Source organism: Salvelinus fontinalis, chromosome 36 (assembly GCF_029448725.1).
Source record: "Salvelinus fontinalis isolate EN_2023a chromosome 36, ASM2944872v1, whole genome shotgun sequence".
Classification (NCBI taxonomy): Eukaryota; Metazoa; Chordata; class Actinopteri; order Salmoniformes; family Salmonidae; genus Salvelinus; species Salvelinus fontinalis.
Window position 1 is genome coordinate 4,184,695 of NC_074700.1, and position 19,012 is coordinate 4,203,706.

General features: G+C 42.5%; 2 protein-coding genes across 2 annotated transcripts in view; both read right to left on the reverse strand.

The window, feature by feature from the left end:
• LOC129835049 (stromal interaction molecule 2-like) overlaps nt 1–2,647 on the reverse strand; it is an 86,340-nt gene extending 83,693 nt beyond the window's left edge. Inside the window, exon 1 of the mRNA XM_055900397.1 lies at nt 1,516–2,647. Within this exon, the coding sequence (XP_055756372.1) occupies nt 1,516–1,648 (133 nt within the window). The 5' untranslated portion in view covers nt 1,649–2,647. The remainder of the gene's footprint in view (nt 1–1,515) is intronic.
• Nucleotides 2,648–4,443: 1,796 nt separating this feature from the next.
• Nucleotides 4,444–19,012, reverse strand: part of tbc1d19 (TBC1 domain family, member 19) — a 36,655-nt gene continuing 22,086 nt past the window's right edge. The window contains exons 14-21 of the mRNA XM_055900399.1: nt 9,576–9,660; nt 9,429–9,473; nt 9,293–9,325; nt 8,811–8,920; nt 8,512–8,603; nt 7,185–7,300; nt 6,922–6,992; nt 4,444–5,909 (exon numbers count right to left, since the gene is read on the reverse strand). Of these exons, the coding sequence (XP_055756374.1) occupies nt 5,835–5,909; nt 6,922–6,992; nt 7,185–7,300; nt 8,512–8,603; nt 8,811–8,920; nt 9,293–9,325; nt 9,429–9,473; nt 9,576–9,660 (627 nt within the window). The 3' untranslated portion in view covers nt 4,444–5,834. The remainder of the gene's footprint in view (nt 5,910–6,921; nt 6,993–7,184; nt 7,301–8,511; nt 8,604–8,810; nt 8,921–9,292; nt 9,326–9,428; nt 9,474–9,575; nt 9,661–19,012) is intronic.

Here is a 19,012-nt window from a genome sequence, read left to right on the forward strand (position 1 = left end):
AAGCTACTGTAGCTTGCCTCATTCCAGACCTCACTTACGGTGACCCCACTTATCTGTGCTCTTAGTTACCCAATAATCATGTTCTTCTTTCATGTAAAGCCTTCACTACTTAATCTGACTTGCCACTCATATCAGGATTTCTGTGAAAGTGACTGTCTAGGAGTCGTTATGTTAACCCTGGCATGGGGATTATGTAGCAAGGCCTTTTGTTCAGCTGGCTGCGTGTTCCTCACTTATCCTATAGGCTCCTGTCCCGGGAGGGCTTGAACCAGACCAACATAATCAGAGATGACAGCGACACAATACTGTAAAAACACCATCCTGACCTGATATTAGATTAACAGCTGTTGAATTTGGAGCAGTGAGGAGGAAGTGGTGGTTGATGGGTAACCTTGACTGAGACCTGTGCCAGTAGCCTGTTCCTAAAGTGTCTTAGGAGTGCTGATCTAGGATCAGTTTTGCCAGTTAGATCATAATGAAGGTGTTTATACGACGAGTGTACAAAACATTAGGAACACTTTCCTAATATTTAGTTGCGCCCTCTTTTGCCCTCAGAACAGCCTCAGTTCTTCAGGGCACGGACTCTACAAGGTGTCGAAAGCATTCCATAATGCTGGCCCATGTTGACTCAAATGCTTTCCACAGTTGTGCCAAGTTGGCTGGATGTCCTTTGGGTGGTGGACCATTCTTGATACACACGGGAAACTGAGTGTAAAAAAAAAAAAACAGCAGCGTTGCAGTTCTTGACACAAACCAGTGCACCTGGCAACTACTACCATACCCCGTTCAAAGGGAACTTCAATATTTTGTCTTGCCCATTCCCCTCTAAATAGCACACATACACAATCCATGTCTCAATTGTCTCAAGGCTTAAATTCATCTTTCTCCTCCCCTTCATTTACACTGGTTGAAGTGGATTTGACAAGTGACCTCAATAAGGAATCATAGCTTTCACCTGGTCAGTGTTCCTAATGTTTTGTACACTCAGTGTACCTTATCTTAGATCAGCACTATACGCTTGATAGCACCATTGCCAATGCTTTAGTTCAGCCATGCTCAGTTGTTTCGAGAATTAAGGTGATTTATAAGAGATTGAGCTGTACTGTGCCTCACACAGGCCAGCCCGTGTGAACAAACACATGGACATATAGCCTACAGTGGCTAGGTAGCCTACTCCCATTTTACATTAGTCAGTCAAAAATAGTTGCTTCAGGCCGCATACCCTCACATACTCTAAAATCAGCAGACCCTGGAGGTGTGAAGTTTAAGGTTACACACAAGCAAAATGACAGTAAAAAGATGCGCTCCATCGTTTGGTCGGTCGTTCCCTACGAAGAAATCGTGCATTCCTGCCATGCCGGCATTCCTTGACAATGCACAAGAAAAAGAGGTGACTGGCGACTCCCGACGCAGTCAGTTTTCCAGAAGGACTGTGCGTGGCATTCCTCTGAGAAAGCGAAGCGGTAAACATGCGTGAATATTAGGCGACAGTGTGTCTTGGATTAGCACGCTTACCTGTCGTGGCTACAATTGCGGCATCAGACGCACGATTCAACATATCATTTGAGTAGCTGCTTTCCAATCCCAGTACCGCAGAGATGACGAGTCCACGTAGCAATAAAATCACTGCTTGGTATAAGTAACTCATCGTGAGGGGAAGCCACTAATTGTTTTCCGTGTGAAGGGATGATAAATCAAACGATGGCTGTGCCAAAATGGAAAGCTTTCTCCAAGGATTCAACCGGGTGCCAAGACTACGTAGAGAATTACGTTTTGGGCAGAAATATTCGAATGTGTCGAGTCACAAGAATGGAACGTCAGACACAACAGTTGTTAGATAAAATGCACCCAACTTTTAAAAAACAGCAGTGTTCAGATATACTCATATGATGTGGTCTATAACAGCAAAATAGTCTATAGGATCTGTTGGTGTAACAAATAAATGTTCCACTATTTGCATCTATAATGAATTCTAAGCCTGTCTACAAAAATAATGATCTAGCCTAATCCAAGTGTTCAGAACTTCAAATGAAGATATAGGACCTCAAAACTCCATCCGAAAATGACACCATTGTGTGACATGCCACGAAGTAACGTTAGACGTCAATAGATTCCCCTCATGTGTTCCTTAAGGATCAATATATCCGATTTTATAAAAAACGATGTAAAAGGGAGCTAGCTCTGAGGCAAACCGGTAGTCTACTTTGTTAAAGTCAACTTCAAAAGAAAATAAAAAAAAAAGTGCAAATGGATAGTATGGAATCTTCTGTCTGAAAAAAAACACACGGCCAAATAAATAGGCTATATAGCTTGCTGCCAAAAAAAACAAACTGTGTATCCAACGCGGTTTAAAGTGCAATGTATCCCGATCCTCATGATTGAATTAAGACAAAATAGTCTCTGTACTCCCACATACAGTATGCACACATCGGGCTTGCTTTCAGCATATTGAGCACGCAGTCAGAGGTCCGCCTCCTCATATGTATGTAGCAAATCCACTCTGCAAAAAAAGGAAATCAGCAGCTTCTCTCTATTGCCCTTCAAAGTTCCTCCAGCGCGTCCACAACGTTCACCTACTTTTAACTTCGATTAAAAGTTCATGTCAGGTATTCATGTCTTCGTTTGACAACATCTGTTTGTCTGCTTCCCCTGGCGTCTCAATTGCATACCGGCTGATGCAGACACTAAAACTATGGAGCGGAAGTTGGTATGCAAATCACTTGACATCAGCCACTGCACATTTATTATCTCCCTGATGTGTTGGGGACATTTACGCTGGTTTGATGCATTGTAACAATTTATCTTCTGTTTCTCGGGAGTGGGTCTGTAGCGGATACAATGTGTCTTGTTGTAGTTGAACACAGTGGAAGTAAGTCCACGCCGCAGAAACTGGCATCTGGTTTAAACATTTCGGTTTCCCCAGGGGCCTGTCGCTTTGCTGAACTGCATCCAAAAAGCAGAGGAATTCTCCTCAAACATTTCGGGGGAGTTTGCACGTCACGTTGACGCGGATGCTCAGATCGGTTGATTGTTTTCCACTTCCCTTTTTGTATTGCTCCCCAGAGTCCCCATGATTTGACAACTAACGAATCATCCAACGTTTCCTCTTTGCTGAGCACTGCCATTGGCCAGATTGTCCCAACATGGCAGAGTGTGATTGGATGCTCGAGGCACCCCTTTGTCACTTTTGAACATGCGTGTCGCGGGGAAAAGTGTCCCAAGCCTTTATTGATAAGGCAAGTGGCATGCATTTGCAGGCTAGGCTATATGCAACAGAATATTTCGATTTAGTCAGATGACAGCATATTTCAAACAGCATATTGGCCACCTCTGCTAACCAGAGCCTCATATGGTTCTGACCCTCACTTTCTGGGTCATTTCCAATACATCTGCATTCACGGTTGTAAGAACATTGGTGACCAGGCTATTATCTCAATGTGTCCCCATTTAGGCTATACATTTTAATAGACTAAGAGTATTGACTCGTGCATATGATTCTATCAATTGAAGTAATGGCAAATGACAGACTAGATGTTCATGTTATAGCCTCAAACACATATAAATATGTGCTTTCTTGGATGCTTCTTTGACATTGAAATGAATACATTTGGTCCACTATTCCAGTAACTGTATCATTACTATCAACTGGACCACGTTTACAAACGTTATATTAATACCTAAGAGTGCCACCTAGTGAGACGGGCAACCTGATAGTGCCGTCTACATGAAATCTTTCAACAACGGCCAGCGGCAGAGTGATGACGGATGGGATGGCAGTCATGGGCTGATGATGGCACATTGCTCCTGCAGAGCATCGTTTCAACAACAAGGGGAGCCAACAGTGGTGGCTCGTTCAGACCAGGGAGAACAAAGGGTGGCTGATAAGAAGTCACTGGCCCCCGGAGGAGCATTGAGCAGGATCGGCTCCGGGAGTCCGGGTAAACAGGTGGCAGTTGTACCAGGCATGACTAAGCCGCAGGGACTAGCATGAGAGGGGAAGAAGGAGGGCAGCAAAAAGAGGCATAGCATAATTTGATACGAGCACACAGAATGGATAGGGGGAAGGAAGCCAAAGCAAAGGCAGAGCAGATGCTAGGGTGGGCTGGGGGGGGCAATAATGTTTAGTTGCTCAGTGCTGCTACCTGTCAATTACTGATTCTGCCTACTGACTCGTCAGGCTCATTGCTCTGGTGAGCTGCCAAAGTACAGTGCGCCACATCCAAATATTTACCCTATCCAATAAGAAGTGTCATTTAATTATGTTGGACGATGCAGAATGCAGGACCACATTTCTACTGCTGTTGCAGAATGGACGTAGGCTGTCAAACAGAGATCTAGGGGCCATATGTTACATGCATATGTTACTTCTTAGCGAAGGGCTATGGAATAACGAGTCTGTTAATGAGTCTGAATACAATACTACAGAGGTAAAGTCAAAATTGATCTAGGTTTCAGTACTTTATTTTTATTTAATGAGCATTGAAAAACAAAACTATGCTATGATTGATTGATGTCCCCTGTAGTCAGAGACATTGACCGCATTGCGTAGGGTAAAATGTAAGAAAATCCTGAAATTAAACTGTAAATAAAATAAAAAATGTAATCTGGGCACATACATTTGACAATGGGCACAAAAGGGAACAAAATTGGGTCAGGGATCAAATAAAAGGGCGAGACGAATACAGATATAGCACGTGAACGCAATAATTACTGAAAACCATTAAAAAAAAGTACAATAATAACATCAAAGAACAATTCAAAACAAAGGTTCTTCAATTATCATTTTCACAATTAAAAACAATTAAAAACAATACTGAGACAAAAACAAGTGTTGTGATATCTTATGCACAAGTCATATCTTATGATAATATCTTGCATATTAAAAATGAACATTAGAATAGTAGTTGAAGCCTTATTAACTATGACTTAGATAATGAATTAACTGAGATCATTTTCTTGAGGAACCCGACCACAGAGCAGCTTCTGAGCAGCTTCTAACACAGGGTTATTATTGCAAGGAGCGCTTCATGAAAATATAAAAAGTTAAGACCCCACTAAACACTTATCAGCGTTTGCGTAACACATCAATGGTCACACTGTAGATAGCTACATCTACTTCCCACTGGGCACAGACGTCATTTCAATGCTTAGTTTCGATTTACATTTGGTTGAGTTGTCAACTAATGTGAAATCAACAAAAATGTCATTGGATTTAGGTGAAAAAAATGGGTGAAAAAAAAAAATACAAGATTCCCATAGGTTGATGACTTTTGGCTAATCCAATCAGTTTACCACTTTGATTCAATGTCATCACATTGAATTGTTTTGTTAAAATGATGTGGAAACAACATTGATTCAACCAGTTTTTGCCCAGTAGGTTCGCTCTCTCACACTGCAACCCAATACAATCCAATACAATACTGTTCCATGCAATCCAGCTTCCAATAGACTCATCAAGCTGGTCCCAAGCATTGGGGTATATATCATCTTACTTAGGGCATAGCTTAAGGAGGTAAGATTTGCTTAGCTTATCTGAGTGCTATACTTACATATAATATAATATATCTAATAATATGATACATGGTGTTAACTATTTCTGTAGCGTGCATGCAGAGGGACATGCAGCTTTGACACAGTGAAAGGAATATGGTGGGATAGATATACAAGGTTTCAGTTTTTTTTTTTTGCCTTTTCATATTCCATATACGGTGTGGTTGGCATCTCTGACTCTGACAGACGATCACTGGCGTTGGCATGGGAACAGCTTGACAGCACAGGCAATTGTTCACGTCTCCTCCGGTGCGCGCGCACACGTCGCACACACACGCAGGTCCTCAGATGACAGTGGCGAACAGGAAGATCTGAATGAGAGGCATGACCTTCAGAGTTGAAAGGTCGGCGAGGACGGCCTGCGGTAAAGGGAGGTCGTCAAAGAGAACACACGCTCATTACCAACAGCAGACACACTCCCTGACCAACAGCACACTCACACCAACCAACGGATGTAATAAAGTTCCACATAATGTTTTTCCAGAAACTCTTTTTCGTGACTATTTTTTTTAAACACTATTGAGCTGCAGATTCCCCTTGTAGGCTTCATATAGGGTTATATGCCATACCCCCAGCCTGGCCTTTTGGGATTACATTTAGGGCCCTATCATGTTTACAAAAAGGGTCTAATATTTCAGGCCCTAGGCACAGGCTCTAAAAATAAGGAGCCATGTTATGATCCCTTCTCCAGTGGACCAGGTGGTAAATGAGCAAGCAAATACTGTGGCCCCAGCATCTTAGCATCAGGTCAACCTGACGCCCGTGCGTCACACTCTGGATTATCTCCCTGGGAGGGGGGGGGGGGGGGGGGGGGGCAAGAGATGGCTAGGGGAGGTTTACTATGGCTGTCAGTCAAATGCTCCGGGGAGACGGCATAAAGGCTTTCTTAAGTGGGTACATGGACACAAGGCTGCGACTCACGTCAAAGGCATTTGGAATAAGTGCATTAGGAGGGAAAATGTATGGCATGCAATGTGAAGTTCATGGCGCAATGCTCGACCTATGTGTCCGTTGTATGTTTTCGTGTAACCTGTACTTTTCCAGATTGTTTGACATTTAACAACAGACAGACAGACAGACAGACAGACACACACACACACACAATGTGTACAAAATAATGACCCCTGCACATTTCGGTGTGAGCGTTTCGGGGGAAGTGGGGGTTAGGAGGGGCAGCAGGGTAATGGGGGGCTGAGGGCTTGAAATGAGAGCAAGGGGCTATTTCAGTAACCAAGGGCCAGAGTGGAAGCCAGTGTGTGTGTGTGTGTGTGTGTGCGTGTGTGTGTGTGTGTGTGTGTGTGTGTGTGTGTGTGTGTGTGTGTGTGTGGGAGAAAGACGCCTGCCTGTGGCCTCAGTGAAAGGCACACTCACTTCAGCTGAGGTCAGTGATGTCACCTCCATCAGGTTCTCAGCCCGGAAGGCAAAGACGGCCGCTGCCAGGACTAGGGGGAGAGAGAAGGGAAAGTGGGGTCAATACCCACGATACAGTTTACAATCAATGCAGCCGTAACACCATAACACACCTCTAAATACTAGTGAACTAGTAAATACTAGAATGCACGGTCACAAAGTTGATTGTATTATCAATGATATTTTTTACATTGAGGGGTAGTTTCACGCGAGTGCTGCGATACCTGCTACAATCTCCAGTGAGTCGTAACCCAGGATTCGGTCCCACAGAAGAAGGAGCTGGTCAGTAGAAAGGTACCCAGAAAACGCTCTCACCATCCACTTGAAAGCAATACGCAAGCTGAGGGTATGTTCAACAGTTGAATAGTGTCACATCATTCTTTCATGTAATCATCATTGGAGCCCAAATGTACAACATGCCCTTCCCTTTTTATACCTGCATGAAAGATAATCATACATATTCTATTCATACATATTCAACGCCACATCAATTTCCAAAGCCACAAAGTCATGTATTTGCAATGTTTTTCCACTAGATGGAGGTATATGCTTGAACTAATGGCACGCATATTAATAGAGTTGAATGAAGGACCGGTTGGTGTGTGCGTGATTTTAGGTGACCAGAAGTCCTCACAAGGATAGTAAAACAAGGAAAATTTGGACAAGTGGGGACATTTTGACAATCTCCACAAGGAAAAAGGCTATTTTAGGCTTAGGGGTTATAATTAGGGTTATGTTTAGGGTTAGGGGTTAAGGAAAACAGGACTTTGAATGGGAATCAATTGTTTGGTCCCCACAAGGATAGTAAAACAAACGTGTGTGTGTGGTGTGGTGTGGTGTGGTGTGGTGTGGTGTGGTGTGGTGTGGTGTGTGTGTGTGTGTGTGTGTGTGTGTGTGTGTGTGTGTGTGTGTATTACTATCCTTTTGGGTATTGTAAATATTCAAAAGTCCACTCAAGGATAAAACAAGGAACATTCTCCCTCGTGGGGACATTTCCCACATACCCAGGAGGATAAAGAATATTTTAAGCTTAGCGGTTAGGTTTAAGGTTATGGTTAGAATTAGGGCTATGGTTAGAATTAGGGTTATGAATAGAATTAGGAGTTAGGGAAAATAGGATTTTGAATGGAAATCAATTTTAGGTCCCCACAACGATAGGAAAACATATGGTGTGTGTGTAGACGTTTTTAACTATTCTTGTGGGGACCAGAAGTCTATTTCTAGGGGGTTCAGGGTTAAGGTTAGAATTAGTGTTAGAATTACGCTACGGGTTAGTGTTAGTGGCTAGGGTTAGTAGTAGCATGGGTTAGGGTTAGGTTTAGGCTTTGGGCTTAAGGGAAATAGGACTTTGAATGGGACTCAATTGTGTGTCCCCACAAGATTAGCTGTACAAGACTCTGTGTGTGTGTGTGTGTGTGTGTGTGTGTGTGTGTGTGTGTGTGTGTGTGTGTGTGTGTGTGTGTGTGTGTGTGTGTGTGTGTGTGTGTGTGTGTGTGTGTGTGTGTGTGTGTGTGTGTGTGTGTGTGTGTGTGTGTGTGTGTGTGTACTCACGGCTGAGCGCCTATCTCCCGTAGATGGTAGAATAGCTGGGGGAGATGGGTTTGTAGCAGCCTCTCAAACTGTAGGCACAGAGACACTATACCCTATGGAATAACATACGTAATGTGAATACACACACATACAGTACACACACACATTGTACACATACACACTCATATCAATGCAACATACTTTTATGAACACAAACACACATGAAAATACATAGCTATACATAGAAACACAAATATGAGCAGAGAACAGACAGAAAACACATTCTCTCCCCTCTCTCGCTCCCTCTGTGTTAAACTTACAGAGGTGGAGGAAGATACAGAGTGCAGCCTGAAGAAGTAGCGTACGTACATCTCCCTAAACACACTGTACAGCTTGGAGGGCTCGTTGTACAGGAAGCACAGAGGGGCCACTGGAGGACACAGACACACAGACACCTCAGAATTGGATATTTTATTTGACTTTTTTTTTTTTAACAATAGCAAGTCAGTTAAGAACAAATTCTTACTTACAATGATGGCCTACCCCAGCCAAACCCTAACCCGGACGACACTAGGCCAATTGTGCGCCGCCCTATGGGACTCCCAATTACGGCCAGTTGAGATACAGCCTGGAATCGAACCAGGGTCTGTAGTGATGCCTCTAGCGCTGAGATGCAGTGCTTTAGACCGTTGCGCCACTCGGGAGCCCATACAATGGGTGTCCAGATATTATTTTAAAGGGTCTATTTCATGATCACAATTTTAGCTGGTACTATGATTTAGAAGGTAGAAACCGTACTTACCATACATTGAAAAACCATGGAATGGGATGACACCTATACGGAAGGGAAATTGAGAATAGTCAATCAATGGTTGCGCACGAGCATAAAGGGCGTGTGTGTGTCCGTAAGTGAATTTGGGGTGAAGGACTCTTCTCACCATTTGGAGGATACACCACAGCAAACTCCTCAACTCCCACCTTGCCTGCAGGTAACCAACCGTGACATCAACACCTTGTACGAGAGTTCCCTTGAAGAACACTTGTGATGATTGTCAATTAGATTAGATGAGGGTAGAACGGCTCACCTTGAATGTAGGACTTGGGAGGAGTGGCACTGTTGTAGCCGAAGTGCTCCAAGACCGCGGTGTCGCGAGAGAAACACAGCAGGACCTATGACAACAGACACACACAAGTGCACGCACACACACACACACACACACACACATACACACACACACACACACACACACACACACACACACACACACACACACACACACACACACAAACATTTTACTTATGCTTCGCTGACAATAGACCATCTATTAATACACATTAATATATGATTTGGTCAGTGGCAAATTAATCTGTGCATGAGTTGCTTCAATTACGCTCAATCGCACTCCACCTGGACAAAAGGAACGCCTATGTGAGAATGCTGTTCATTGACTACAGCTCAGCGTTCAAATGCATAGTACCCCCCAAAGCTCATCACTACGCTAAGGACCCAGGGATTAAACACCTCCCTCTGCAACTGGATCCAAGAATTCCTGAGGGCCGCCCCCAGGTGGTGAGGGTAGGCAACAACACGTCTGCCACGCTGATCCTCAACACAGGAGCCCCTCAGGGGTGCGTGCTTAGTCCCCTCCTGTACTCCCTGTTCACCCACGACTGCATGGCCAAGCACGACTCCAACACCACCATTGAGTTTTCTGACGAGACAACAGTGATCACCGACAACGATGAGACAGCCTATAGCGAGGTAAGAGACACCAGGACAACAACCTCTCTCTCAATGTGAGCAAGACAAAGGAACTGACCGTGGACTATAGGAAAGGAGGGTCGAACAGGCCCCCATTAACATCGACGGGGCTGAAGTGGAGCGGGTCGAGAGTCCAACCACACCAAGACAGTTATGAAGAGGGCATGACAACACCTTTTCCCCCTTCGGAGACGGAATAGATTTGGCATAGGTCCCCAGATCCTCAAAAAGTTCTACAGCTGCACCATCGAGAGCATCATGACCAGTTGCATCACCGCCTGGTATGGCAACTGCTCGACATCTGACCGTAAGGCACTACAGAGGGTAGTGAGAAGGGCCCCAGTACATCACTGGGGCCAAGCTTCCTGCCATCCAGGACCTATATACTACGTGGTGTCAGAAAGGCCCCAAAAATGTGATGGTAATCTCATCTTCTCTTCTGATTGGGAATACATTTCAATGACTCTGCCCCACTTGTGTGGCATTATGTTCAGGAAATGATATGGCCGCTCAATCAACTGAACTATGTTTTAATCAACTGATTTCTTTGGATAAGGTCATTGAGACACAGCAGATGGGGACTGTGTATGAAGTGCAGAGCTGGGGTCAATTCCATTTCAATTCCAGTCTACGCCCACTGGGCACAGACGTCAGTTCAATGTCTAGTTTTGACTCACATCTGGTTGAGTTTTCAACTAATGTGAATTCAATGTGAAATCAACGAAAAATCTCACCATATGATTAGATTTAGGTTAAAAGTCGGGTGAAAAAACAATGCCTTTACGCTGATTACTTTGTGCAAATCCAATCAGTTTTCCACTTTGCTGCAACATCATCACATTGATTTGTTTGGTTGAAATGACGTGCAAACAACGCTGAATTGACCTGTTTTTGCCCAGTGGGGTGAATCGGGCATGGGGTTTTCCCCATAGGAGTGCAGTTTAACTCTTGAATGGATTGGACTTAAAGACTTGCTCCAGAACTTTGGTGACTACTAAGTAATTTTTAAACCTCACTTTGGGCTGGATGTGTCAATGTTTAGCTCATACATGCAGAATCTATATGCAGAATTAGTGGTTTACCTCAATTAGCCACGAAATCCCTAGTTTGAAAGCAACTTTTTTTCTGGAAGCTGTGCTGCTCCATTTCCCCTACATTGCCCCCCACATGGGCCAGCTTCCTAGCAATTCGAGTTCCAGCCAATGAGCTTGAGCCCCTCGCCACTTGAATGACAGGTACCAACATGCACACACAGCAGAGCGAGAGAGAGAGCAATGACGTGGGGAACAAAGTGCCTCGTGGAAGTCTGCACACCCTTGCACGGTCTTCATATTTTGTTGCCTTAAATCTAAAGAGGAATTCAATTCGATTTTTTTCCTACAGATCTACTCTAAATTTTCAAAGTGAAAGAAAGTTATAGAACATTTTCAAAAGATTATTTTTTCCCCGAAGATAATACTTGGTAGAAGCAGCTTTGGCAGCCATTACATCTGTGAATGATTTAGAATTATATTCTACCAACTTTGCACAACACTTAGGGCAACAAATTCTGGTGTGTCTTTGGCATAAATTTGTTTTAATTGTCTTGCTGATAAACAAAACACTATCACAGTCTTCATCTGGGGCTTTGCTCCTTTCATATTTATTTTGATCCTGAAAAACCCAAGTCCCTGCCAATGACAAGCAGACCCATAACATTATGCTGCCACCACAATACTGGAAAGTACAGAGGGTTTCAGTCTGTGTTGTGTAATATTGGATTTGACCGAAATCTGTAGTTTAATTTAAGCCAAAAAGTGAATGGCTTTGCTGTGCTTTTGTAGTATTACTATTACTTGCCTTCTTGCAATCAGAATGGATGATTTGGAGTAGATTTATTTTTACACAGGCATCCTTCTTTCCACTTTGTTATACAGGCCAGTAATGTGGAGTGAAGGCAATATTGTTGCTCCCTTTGTATTTTCAAATATTGTGGTGGCAGCATCATGTTATGTTTATGCTTGTCATCGGCAGGGACTGAGGGAGTTTGTTAGGATCAAAAGAAATAGCCCAGGTAAAAAGTTAGAGGAAAACCTGCCTCAGTCTTCTGAAAACAGTTATTTTTCCACGGGGCAATTACACAAATGTTAAGTAAATTTAACAACCACAATGTTAAATGTAACACTTTCTTGGAAATAATATTTGACCCACTGAAACAGTATTAAACTAATACTTTTCAAAGTGTTCACAAACTAACACCCCTACAGTGTTGGTCCCTAACACCACGGGTGTGGCAAATTCCGACTTAAATAAACACTTTATTACAGTTGATGCTGTTATCCTTTTTGTGTTAGGAATAACACATGTAGTGTAACAGTATATTAGGGGTTTTAACATTGTAGGTTGTAAAGCCTTATTTGCATATTTCCCACCATGCCTTTCAAGTGAATGTGAGAGATACCCACCCATGACTGTGTTTGTTAGTGATAGACATGTGTGTTGCATGCAATAACTTCTAGTCTTGAAGCCTTCACCGAGTGACTGCCAAGTGCATATGTTTGAATTAAAAGTAAAACCCTTTATGATCTTATATTACACATTTAATAAGGACTTTAGTTATCCTCCACATTGTGGTCTGAAAACCCTGTCTGATGGGCCACATCAGACCTGCAAATCACAATAAGCTGGTTTGTGAAGTGATTAGTAATTCCTATCAGAGCTAGAGGGAGAAAATCTAACAATTGTAATATTTTATCACCCAAAACCGACATTCAGAATGACTGCTATGGTGAAGGACTTGACAAACAAGACTACCTAAACCATCTAAACTGGAACAACCATCTCAGTAATGGGTGCAATAAATCCAACCCAACTACTGCGCTACACCTGCAACCACGTCTGATGTGTGGATCTATTTTGAAGTTTCGAAGGAAAATAACAAAAAGGCCATACGCAAAGTTTGTACTGCTATTATTTCCCGAGGAGGGGAGAAAGTGAAATATTTTAATACCACAAACCTAATTACTCATGTGAAAGTGCATCACCCCTAGAAGGACAGCATCCCGGAGTCGCCTCTTCACTGATGACGTTGAGACTGGGGTTTTGCCGGTACTATTTAATGAAGCTGCCAATTGAGGACTTGTGAGGCGTCTGTTAGACACTCTAGACACTAGACACTCTAATGTACTTGTCCTCTTGCTCAGTTGTGCACCGGGGCCTCCCACTCCTCTTTCTATTCTGGTTATAGCCCGTTTACGCTGTTCTGTGAAGGGAGTAGCGCACAGCGTTGTGCGAGATCTTCAGTTTCTTGGCAATTTCTCGCATGGAATAGCATTCATTTTTCAGAACAAGAATAGACTGACGAGTTTCAGAAGAAAGTTCTTTGTTTCTGGCCATTTTGAGCCTGTAATGGAACCCACAAATGCTGATGCTCCAGATACTCAACTGGTCTAAAGAAGGCCAGTTTTATTGCTTCTTTAAACAGAACAACAGTTTTCAGCTGCGCTAACATAATTTCAAAAGGGTTTTCTAATGATCAATTAGCCTTTTAAAATGATAAAATTGGATTAGCTAACACAACGTGCCATTGGAACACAGGAGTGATGGTTGCTGATAATGGGCCTCTGTACGCCTATGTAGATATTCCATTACAAATCAGCTGTTTCCAGCGACAATAGTCATTTACAAGATTAACAATGTCTACACTGTATTTCTGATCAATTTGATGTTATTTTAATGGACCAAAAAATTGCTTTTCTTTCAAAAACAAGGACATTTGTAAGTGACCGCAAACTTATATATATATATATATATATTTATATATATATAAATACACACATACAGTACCAGTCAAAAGTTTAGACACACCAACTCATTCAGGCATAGAATAATAGTGAAGACATGAAAACTATGAAATACCACATGCAATTATGTAGTAACCAAAAAAAAAATTACAAATCAAAATATATTTTATATTTGAGATTCTTCAAATAGCCACCCTTTGCCTTGAGGACAGCTTTGCACACTCTTGGCATTCTCTCAACCAGCTTCATGAGGAAGTGTTACCTGGAATGCATTTCAATTAACAGGTGTGCCTTGTTAAAAGTTAATTTGTGGAATTTCTTTCCTTCTTAATGCGTTGATCAGTTGTGTTGTGACATGGTAGGGGTGGTATACAGAGATAGCCCTATTTCGTAAAAAAACAAGTCCATATTATGGCAAGAACAGCTCAAATAAGCAAAGAGAAATGACAGCATCATTACTTTAAAACATGAAGGTCAGTTGAAGTTTCTTCAAGTGCAGTCTCAAAAACCATCAAGCGCTATGATGAAACTGGCTCTCATGAGGACCGCCACAGGAAAGGAAGACCCAGAGTTACCTCTGCTGCAGAGGATAAGTTCATTAGAGTTACCAGCCTCAGAAATTGCAGCCCAAATAAATGCTTCACGGAGTTCAAGTAACAGACACATCTCAACATCAACTGTTCAGATGTGATTGCGTGGATCAGGCCTTCATGGTTGAATTGCTGCAAAGAAACCACTACCAAAGGACACCAATGAGAAGAAGAGACTTGCGTGGGCCAAGAAACACAAGCAATGGACATTAGACCGGTGGAAATCTGTCCTTTGGTCTGATGAATCAAAATGTGAGATTTTTGGTTCCAACAGCCGTGTCTTTGTGAGATGCAGAGTTAGTGAACGGATGATCTCCACATGTGAGGTTACCACCGTGAAGCATGGATGTGGTGGTGTGATGGTGCTTTGCTGGTGACACCGTCTGTGATTTATTTAGAATTCAAGGCACACTTAACCAGCATGGCTACCACAGCATTCTGCAGCGATACGTCATCCCATATGCTTTGCACTTAGTCCCACTATCATTTGTTTTTCAACAGGACAATGACTCAACACACCTTCAGGCTGTGTAAGGGCTATTTTACCAAGAAGGAGAGTGATGGAGTGCTGCATCAGATGACATGGCCTCCACAAATCACCCGACCTCAACCAACTTGCGATGGTTTGGGTTGAGTTGGACCGCAGAGTGAAGGAAAAGCATGTGGGAACTCCTTCAAGACTGTTGGAAAAGCATTCCAGGTGAAGCTGGTTGAGAGAATGCCAAGAGTGTGCAAAACTATCATCAAGGCAAAGGGTGGCTCCTTTGAAGAACCTCAAATTTAAAATATATTTTGATTTGTATAACACTTTTTTGGTTATTACATGATTCCATGTGTTATTTCATAGTTGTGATGTCTTCACTATTATTCTACAATGTAGAAAAATGTAAAAATAAAGAAAAACCCTTGTGTTGGTGTGTCCAAACTTTTGACTGGTACGCTATATATATCATTCATGCAATTTCAATGTTGTTTGAGTTGCTTTGTGTACCACCAAATTTGCTTGAGAGGATTGTACTGCAACACTGCATCCAAGTTGCTTGACATAGTGCTGTCAGTCAAGGTGAGCTCATGAATATAATTTCCCCGCCCAATCAGCCTGTCTTTTCAAACTTCATGGTAGTTAGCCATGAGAAAAAGTATTTTCAGAATGACAATGTGCAAGGGGTGTGTTGACTTTCACGAGCGACTGTGTCTGCACGTACAATATGTAACGTACGAGGCCATTTCTGGGGACCACTTTTGGCTTGTGAGCACAATATTCAGAACTAGTGGCTAAAAAGTATTCAGAATTACCAGAGAATCTCTTTACAATGGAACTGAGCCCAGTCTCTGATGCACTGCCTCTCTTTTATATGTGCGATTTTAGATTAGTCTCTGTCAACCTAAACCTGAGCCGTATATTGAGAGAACTCTACGACTGCATAGCGAGTTCAGGAACAGTCAATATTGATGATTTATCAGTGCCGAGCGGATAAGCCACCATAGAGATCGTGCCACCGCCGTTCACTAAACCGCTCCCAGCATTCAGCGAAATAGTTACTCTCTTTCACTTAAACACGTAAGTAAACAAATAAACCGGCAAAGCCAGACTGGAGACATTCATCTGTCACTATAGTGTTGTCTGATGCAAGTATTGGTGGACATATGAAATGCGGTGAAATCAGGTTCTTTGAATGAGCACTTGCTCCAAGTATTTTGGTTGATAGGGGTATTCAAAACCATGATAGGGGAGCCTCTATATTATATACACTCTTAGAAAAACCATACAGGGTTCTTCAGTTTGTCCCCATAGGAGAACCCTTTTTAGTGCTGGGTGGAACCCTCTACGTAGGGTTCTTCAAAGAACTCCCTGTACATGGTACCTAGAACCCTCTATGAAGGTGTATGCCTAGAACCCTCTATGAAGGGTTCTACCAATAACCATTTTATCATCTAAAGGTTCTTCCAAGAACCCTCTATGAACGGGTAGAACCCACCGGCCTTATTAGCCTTTAAAATTGTATTATTTATGACAATACATTACATATATTATGCCTTTCTTTGAGGGCCTAGTTATACCCTAACACAGAAGTTAGGAGTCTCATATCAGGCCTACAAGTCACAGTATGCTTGCTTGCAAAGTGATGTGTAATTCCTACTGGAGTCCAGCCAGAGTTAAAATATCCAACAAGTGGAATTGTTAATCACCCACAACCTGCATTCAGAATAACTGCCAGGGTAGGGAGGATTGAATACTGAGACTACCTCAATCATCTCAACTGGAACAACCATCTCAGTAACGGGTGCAATGAATCCAGTTACTAACAGATTGGATTAGTTTAGAAAACGGTATGTTATGTATCTTTGTGTAGCATAACATTTATCAACCACTCAATGTGCATGCAAAAACACAGATATTAAAGTAATACAAAACCATTCTGAAAACCTCCCTGCAATAGAGCATGCTGAGAAATATGATGTGTGGTTCTATGTAGAACCGTTCTTGCCTTCCAAAGAATCCTTCTTGCCTCCCTAAGAATCAGTAAGGAACCCTTTCTTCCAAAAATGGTTCTTAGGATGTTAAAGGTTCTAGGTAGAACACTTTGACTTACAAAGAACCCTTGTCTTCCAAAAAGGGTTCTTCTGATCAAAACGGTTCTTGGTAGAACCCTATCCCTCTGCAAATAACCGTTGTGGAACCCTTTCTTTTAAGAGCGTATAATTGTGTGTGTAACTATATCTGTTAATATGGAATAGTGTGTATGTAGGAGTGAGAGTAGTTTAGTCTAGTGGTATTCTATACAGTCGGGTGTCCGTGTTATATTTACCACCATTATCTCCCCCCTCTGTGTACACGCTCTAACCTAACACAACCTACATAGATAACACTCAGTCTTCTGTATATATGTATGCATTAATGTCTAGTGTTAAAAGGACATGCTAATAGAACTGAAGGATACTGCTGAGTAGGTGAGAGAGAGAGAGAGAGAGAGAGAGAGAGAGAGAGAGAGAGAGAGAGAGAGAGAGAGAGAGAGAGAGAGAGAGAGAGAGAGAGAGACACACACAGAGACACAGAGAGACAGAAAAGAGAGAGAGAGAGCGAGACAGAGAGACAGAGAGACAGAAAAGAGAGACAGAGAGACAGAAAAGAGAGACAGAAAAGAGACAGAGAGACAGAAAAGAGAGAGACAGAGAGACAGAAAAGAGAGACAGAGAGACAGAAAAGAGAGAGACAGAGAGACAGAGAGACAGAGAGACAGAAAAGAGAGAGACAGAGAGACAGAGAGACAGAGAGACAGAAAAGAGAGAGACAGAGAGACAGAAAAGAGAGACAGAAAAGAGACAGAGAGACAGAAAAGAGAGAGACAGAGAGACAGAAAAGAGAGAGACAGAGAGACAGAAAAGAGAGACAGAGAGACAGAAAAGAGAGAGACAGAGAGACAGAAAAGAGAGAGACAGAGAGACAGAAAAGAGAGAGACAGAGAGACAGAAAAGAGAGAGACAGAGAGACAGAGAGACAGAAAAGAGAGACAGAGAGACAGAAAAGAGAGAGACAGAGAGACAGAAAAGAGAGACAGAGAGACAGAAAAGAGAGACAGAGAGACAGAAAAGAGAGAGACAGAGAGACAGAGAGACAGAAAAGAGAGAGACAGAGAGACAGAGAGACAGAAAAGAGAGACAGAGAGACAGAAAAGAGAGACAGAGAGATAGAAAAGAGAGAGACAGAGAGACAGAAAAGAGAGAGACAGAGAGACAGAAAAGAGAGAGACAGAGAGACAGAAAAGAGAGAGACAGAGAGACAGAAAAGAGAGAGACAGAGAGACAGAAAAGAGAGAGACAGAGAGAGACAGAGAGAAAGAAAAGAGAGACAGAGAGAAAGAAAAGAGACAGAGAGACAGAGAGAAAGAAAAGAGACAGAGAGAGACAGAGACAGAAAAGAGAGACAGAGAGAGACAGAGAGAAAGAAAAGAGAGACAGAAAAGAGACAGAGAGACAGAAAAGAGAGAGACAGAGAGACAGAAAAGAGAGACAGAGAGACAGAAAAGAGAGAGACAGAGAGACAGAGAGACAGAGAGACAGAAAAGAGAGAGACAGAGAGACAGAGAGACAGAGAGACAGAAAAGAGAGAGACAGAGAGACAGAAAAGAGAGACAGAAAAGAGAGAGACAGAAAAGAGAGAGACAGAGAGACAGAAAAGAGAGAGACAGAGAGACAGAAAAGAGAGAGACAGAGAGAGACAGAGAGAAAGAAAAGAGAGAGAGAGAGAGAGAGAAGTCATGCAGAGGAACAGCTCCTGACTTGTTATAACTTTTTGGTTGTTAAGAGCGAGATTGACACGATTCAATTAGCAAAAATGTATAGGTAATCAAATTGTACAACTGAAGATCAACACAGGAGGAAAAGAT